This window comes from Hordeum vulgare, chromosome 2H, assembly GCF_904849725.1.
Source record: "Hordeum vulgare subsp. vulgare chromosome 2H, MorexV3_pseudomolecules_assembly, whole genome shotgun sequence".
Taxonomy (NCBI): domain Eukaryota; kingdom Viridiplantae; phylum Streptophyta; class Magnoliopsida; order Poales; family Poaceae; genus Hordeum; species Hordeum vulgare.
In genome coordinates, this window is record NC_058519.1 from 64924370 (window position 1) to 64931159 (window position 6790).

The window sequence follows — 6790 nt, forward strand, 5'->3', positions numbered from 1 at the left end:
CAATTCAATCACGTAAATAATAGGTAATTCAGATTTGAAATTGTACCATACATGTGAGATCATCTTTCAAAATACAAACAATAAGATTTTTCTTGATAACCTTCTAAACAAAATAAGATATTCCTCAATGTTCTACCATTTTATTAATATAATTGTCTCTAGTATTAATTAACAATTGCAACTTTTCTAATACAAAAAAAGTAACATATCATTTTGCTTATCTTACCAAATCTCATATATATTTCCATCTTACCAAATCACATAGATCTCTTCTATTAAAGAGTAGTTGGTAGGCCGCTACACACGATTTGTTTTCGCCTTCACCACCACCACTCCATGCTATTTTTTTCTTCCTTGTACACTCCTACCTCCGTGGTGGCAGGAAAGGCGTCAGATCATCATTGATAGGTGCTCGAGAACGCAATCATATTATATTTCTTGTTGGTCATAGAAATAGCCAGGCAAACTATATTCTCAAATTGAGTGTGTCCATTCAAACGTTAAGAATTTCGTTAAGAAAATATGTCCTATAATACTAGGTAGGCTTTGCAGAAATGAATCAACGGTAAGAGGCACCGTCAAATGTGTAATGTCTCTATTATCAACGAGAATATTTACATAGTCATTAGAATTATACCCTGAGGCAAATATAACATCAAAATAAGATAAATTACATTTGGAAATAATGATGCACAACACACGTATCAAGATGTTGGGTCAAAAATGTCTCTCAGACAGTTTCCATAAATTTGTCATAACTTTAAAGGATCTTGTAAGATTGATCCTTTCCCTTGCTAAAATTTTGGCTGGTTAGTAACCACCTGAAAGTTCACCGCTCCCCCGCATCAACGCGGGAACACCACCACGTCCACCGCTCCGCCGCTCGCCGTCGTGTCGCTTCGCACCGCCCCTCGATGGTTGCTGTCACGCGTGATGCTGCACCGGCGGGTCTTAGGACATTATCTTTTTAACTAAAAATAAAATTTAAATGAAATCAGGGAAGAGACTTATGGGAACGGACAAAAGTAGCTCTCGCACATCGTCTGAAGTACTGAAATATATACAGGAAAATGCGAGCACTGGTGTCAAGTCTAGAACTTGAATCCTGGTAGTATGTGGATACCACTGCCCTCCAAACCATCCAACAACACGTTGGTGCATTAAGGACATCTCCAAGTCTGGTCCTCAAATTGCCCGCAACTGTCCGACTGCAGAGTATGCGGTTTGCCATCCAATATGAGTCTATATCGGTCTGCCAAGCAGTTTGGACGTACTTTTTTTTTGGCAAACCCGAGACAAATGTCGGGGACTTTGCGGTAGTCCGACAACAACCACGTAGGCCTCCAAAATCCTTCCCGGACCTCATACCCCCATCCTTCTCGTTTTCTCTCCTTTATTTTTCCCCTCTTGTCTTTGTCGTCACTCCACCACCCGACCGCCATGCCACACCCCACCGGAACTCTACATCTTCGTCACCTCCAACGTTCCACTTAGGCTCCACCCCGCTTATCCTCCATCACTGTTCCACCCCTCTCCTCCGACCGCCTCGTCAGGTACCATATGCTACTGCTATACTCATCATGCCCGGCAACTATTCGGTGAATTGCCGGATCTAAAAAATTGTCCCTTCTTCTTTCAAGCAATGGGTCCGGATTTAGAGCACATATTAAGCATTATGTTGAGTCGTCCGACGAGGAGGACCACACGGGTTTGAATAGCTGCTGCATTCTAACATTTGAACGTGTGTAGTCTATGTATGACTGATTCCCGAAGAGATGCGGAAAGAAAATTTACGGGTTAGGGAGATGCCCTGATGGGGAGCTGTTTCTGGAGTTGATATTAGAATGCCACGTATCCAATCTATTTCAAACCTATTTACTTACTCCTGCAAGCCATGTGTATGGTGCTGGTTTACAAATTCTCAAAGACACACAAGCTGCCAGGTGGCACAACAAGCCTTCCGGAGGGGAAAAACCCAGAATATTTGGCCGTGGTGGAGTCGCGTTTGAATCATTCCATTCCACCCAACCTCCTCCCCCCTTCCTCCTTCCCTTCCCCTCCCCTTCCATTTTTCCAGACCCCCATCCCCCCACTCCCACAGCGTCCGTCCATCACGCGCCCCAAACCCTAGCGCCGACGATGGGGTGCGCGCACGGCAAGTGCTGCCTGCCGCGGGGCGACGGCGGGGGGCAACGGCGGGACGGAGGCGGGGTCCCGGGCGGCCGCGGCGGCTCCGCCCTCGGCCGCGCGGCCGTGCCGGGGGCGGGCCTGGTGCTGGAGTACGCCACGCTGACGGTGGACGGCCTCTACCCGGACTCCCCGGGCCGGGAGTCGCAGGACGCGCACCTCGTCGCCACGCGCTTCGCGGCCGACCCCGACCTCCACCTCTTCGCGGTCTTCGACGGCCACGGCGCCTGCGGGGCCGCCTGCTCCGGCTTCGCGCGCGACGCGCTCCCGCGCCTCCTCCTCCTCGCGGCCGAGGACGACGGCGCGGGCGGGAGCCTCCTCGCGACCGACCCCGCGGGCGCGTTCCGGGCGGCGATGATTGGGGTCAACGAGGAGATGCACGCGGCGGCGGCCGTGGACGACTCCATGAGCGGGACCACCGCCGTGGCCGCCCTCGTGGCCGGCGCCACGCTCCACGTGGCCAACGTCGGCGACTCGCGCGCCGTCGCCGGGGTCTGGCGCGACGGCCGCGTCGCCGCCGAGGACCTGTCCTGGGACCAGACCCCGTTCCGCGCCGACGAGCGCGCGCGCGTCAAGGCCTGCGGCGCGCGGGTCATGTCCGTCGAGCAGGTGGAGGGCGTGCGCGACCCGGACGCCGAGGGCTGGCTCGCCGACGAGGGGGACCCGCCCCGTGTCTGGGCACGCGACGGGCTCTACCCGGGCACCGCCTTCACGCGCAGCCTCGGCGACCTCGCCGCCGAGGGCGTCGGGGTCATCGCCGACCCTGAGGTCAAGACCGTCGAGATCACCCCGGCCCACCTCTTCTTCGTCGTCGCAAGCGATGGCGTCTTCGAGTTCCTCTCCAGCCAGGAAGTCGTCGACATGGTGATGATTTCCCCCCTCTTAATTTCCATGCCCCTCTGCGTTTGCTGAGCTGATCAATTTGGAAGTTGGTGTCTTACCTACCTACCTACCTACCGCATACGGTATTCTTAGAAAGAAATTCGTAGTGTGTGCCTGTAAACTTCTCGTCTGGTGAATCTGGTTAGCAAACACAGTAGTAAATTGGTAATTAGCAGGGTGCATTTTGCTTGAATGACTTTCAGTCACAACACCAGTTACTCATATTTGTTGATCTGTGTCTGATTAACTAGAGCCTTGATGTAATGCTTTCGATCTTGGAATTAGTCAATGGTAGTGAACCAACTTCTGGTGTGGTGAATTTAGGTAGAAAAGTAGTAAATTGGTGATCAGGAATGATTTTCAATCACAACACCAGTTACTCGTATTTGTTAATTTGTTTGATTAACCTATAAGCCTTGAAGTAAAGCTTTGGATTTCGAAAGTAGCCAACAATAGTGAACCAACTGGCTTACCATCAATTCCCATTCTATCAGTAGCACGCATGAATATCTGGCTTACTATGCATTTCAGTTTCGTCAGTAGCACACATGTTAATTAGTACTAGCACATAGGAGTTGATGGAATTTCTCGCTTCGTTGTTTTTCTTTTCTTCATATTATAACTAGCTGCAAGTTTCTTGGCATGTCTGCTACTACCTTTAATGAGCTAATAACATGTGGAGCAACTCCAACCATCTCCCTGAATTTGCCTCCCAAAACCACATTAGGATGGAGGTGAGTAGGGGTAAGGTTGGAGTGAGTTTTTTTTTGCTCAAAACCCCTAAAATAGGGATAGCTGGAGTTGCTCTCGGTGTCATTTTAGGTCCAAATATTTTTTGTGGCAACCAACATAGTAAATGTTCTTATATACTCCCTCCGTTCCTAAATATAAGACCTTTTAAAAATTGCACTATAAACTACATACGGATGTACTTAGAAATATTTTAGAGTGTAGATTCATTCACTTTGCCCCGTATGTAGTCTCGTAGTAAAATCTCTAAAAGGTCTTATATTTTGAAACGGAGGGAGTATCATACACTTACGAGTTTATAGGCTTCATCAAAATGATATTGAAGTCCAACTGTCTGACCTATGATGTTATTGAAGCCCAACTGGACATTGACCTTGACCTGCTCTGTGCAGCAAAAGTATGAAATCGTTCCCTTTATAAATATGAGATCTCTGATGAGATTATTGTTAACTTGTCATGTCGAAGGGTGGAGCATGGGACTGTAAGCATGGAACCTGAAGTTAGAGAAGATAAGCATAATAATAGTAAAAACAAAGTTAAGATAATATTTACCGATAAGTTCAGTGGAATCTGTTGAGAAGTAGATGTCCTTATAATATGTTGGTGAGCCAGTAATGCATGCTGAGGGGTACCTAAGACGTTCACGTATGAGACCTAAGACGTTCATGTATAAGAATACTGATAGTCTGCAGAGTAAAAATGTGATATGCAGGACCATTTGCATTTGCATTTGTTCGATTAACCTATCCAGGAAACAAATGCAAATGGTCCTGCATATCACATTTTTACTCCATTCTTGTGTACTAAAAAGCTACTTGTTCAAAAAGCTAGACGTTTAGGGTGGTGTAATGATTATGAAATGGTCAGGAATTTGAGATTGATTGATGTTGCCATTATGAAAGCTATCACTCTACTAAAGTTCTGCATAAGTGGATGTACCTTTACTTAGTAATAGATGAATAGTGGACTAGCATCTGAGCTGTAATGGCGAATTGACTAATCCGAAATTTGGCCAGGAAAAAGAGGGATAAGATAGGTAAATGACGACGAGAATGTGATGAAATTGACTGGAGGATCATGATGTATTATACACTACTTTCCTGATTGGCCTTAGAACTGACAAGCCACTTCAGAATTGACTGCTGATTGCTGAATCACTAGTGATGTGCTTGCATGTTGTCAATTCTATTCTGATCAACATGGTCTGGAATTCTTAATGGAATGGTCCCCTTGTAAACCCTCTCTTTTCCTTTCCACCACTTCCCTAACTAGTGCACTTAAGGAAACCAGGCTGGTAACAGCCTTTATGTTCTTCCAAGTTCTTTCATCTTTCCTGTGCATGTGCGATCCACCATTTTGGAGTGATGTTATATTTTAGAGGGATATTTTAGATGGTGGTCTCTACTCTGGTAATAAGATACCCTCGGACATGAATCTATGCCATATCATACCATTTGAAGTCTTTCAGTATCAATCTCATGTAAAAAAATATGTAGTTTGCTTGCTCTGGTATGCCTTTGGTGTTCTCTGCCCCCATGTCCCTAATGCTAAAGATCTGTCTGCATTCCAACAGGTGGCTATGCATCAAGACCCTCGAGATGCTTGCGCAGCAATCGCTGCAGAGTCATACAAACTATGGCTAGAGCATGAAAACAGGACGGACGATATAACAATAATCATCGTGCATATCCGGGATGCTCAAAATGTAGGTGTACAAACCTTTGATTATGTAGGCATAATAATACCACAATTGTTGGTGGCTTTGCAGAAATTCATTGTCTTTCCAAAATTTTACTCAGTCAGGTCCTGCAGGGAGTGACAAGGAGAACTCCAGCAGCACCGGGGCGCCGATAGCATTGCACACGGTGCAGTCAGAGCTACCTGTATTTGTACCGTCGGAGCTGCCTGTATTTGTGCCGTCAGAAGCAAGTCACCTGAACGGAGTAGCTGCTGCTGAACTGCGGCGGCCATCCTCCTCCAGCTCTCCATCGGAACGACGCCTCTCATGCGTCGCTCCTTCGCCTACACACCCTTTGTTGGAAGCTTCCAGGCCGACACAAATGGACAGTGGCAGGACATCCCAACCAGTCGAAGCTCGGCATCCAAGGGAAGGTGGTAACAAGCTGGAACAACCGTTGCAGCTGCAGCGGGCAATCTCCTGCTGATCATGCATGTGGTAATGTCACCACTCACCAGTATTCATCCAACTGAGGAATGTAATAGGTTCAAACAAGCTCATATCAGTTCCACCTGTTTCAATGCAGTCCTCTGGCTTAAATCTTACAACAGAAGCGGCAGCACACCCCGTCGCCATCCTCCGTAAGGTCTCGCCCTAATCTAGTTTCTCTTTTGTCAGTATTTCGCTTAGAAAGCTGTTTGACATCCTGGGCGGTGGCCGGGTGTGATGCAGGCTCGCCATGGTTGTTCCGCACCGGTTGGAAGTCTCGGCGCCATTGCTCGTGTTTTCTAGAGCACCTGCTGACCGACAATGCAAAGGTTCCTGACCCAAACAGGGTCGTTTAACAGCATAGGGATTGATGGGCTTGCGCATGTGGCCTTGGGACGCCGCCAAGCGTTAACTGGAATGGAGTATTTGTTATTTATGACATCATGTTAAGTTGATGCTTGCCGTCATATGTGCTGATGCTACAACAAATAGTTGTCGCTTCTTTTTAACGAAAGGGAGGGGGTCATTGTGAGTTGGATATCTGTGAGAAGTACGTTAATATATCCGTGAGATGAGAAATGGTGCTTGCTTGCTTGCTTAGACTTTACTGAAAGAAGTACGTCAGCTTTATTCTAATATAATGCTTATGGTTGCTGCAAGGGCGAAAAGCCGTCTCCTTGTTAACTCCTCAAAATTCTTCATTGGCTACTAGTTTACCTTATGCCTCAAAATTGTTAAAAGAAAGTACAAACATACTAGTTTACCTTATGCCTCAAAATTGTTAAAAGAAAGTACAAACAATTA

At 47.0% G+C, this 6790-nt stretch overlaps 1 protein-coding gene across 3 annotated transcripts; it reads left to right on the forward strand.

Annotated features, from left to right (window-relative positions):
• Nucleotides 1-2007: 2007 nt before the first annotated feature.
• On the forward strand, nucleotides 2008-6565 carry LOC123425020 (probable protein phosphatase 2C 65). Of its 3 annotated transcripts, none has more exons than XR_006621777.1 (5): nucleotides 2008-3051; nucleotides 5393-5524; nucleotides 5619-5995; nucleotides 6084-6143; nucleotides 6230-6565. XR_006621777.1 is itself a non-coding variant. In XM_045108692.1 (4 exons), exons 1-3 carry the CDS (start codon nucleotides 2140-2142, stop codon nucleotides 5982-5984), a joined length of 1410 nt encoding a protein of 469 aa, XP_044964627.1. In that variant the 5' UTR covers nucleotides 2008-2139; the 3' UTR covers nucleotides 5985-5995; nucleotides 6084-6565. The 3 variants fall into 3 exon arrangements, 1 of the variants encoding a protein (XP_044964627.1); XR_006621778.1 differs by having other exon boundaries at nucleotides 2009-3051; nucleotides 6084-6138; XM_045108692.1 differs by having other exon boundaries at nucleotides 6084-6565.
• Nucleotides 6566-6790: the final 225 nt, after the last annotated feature.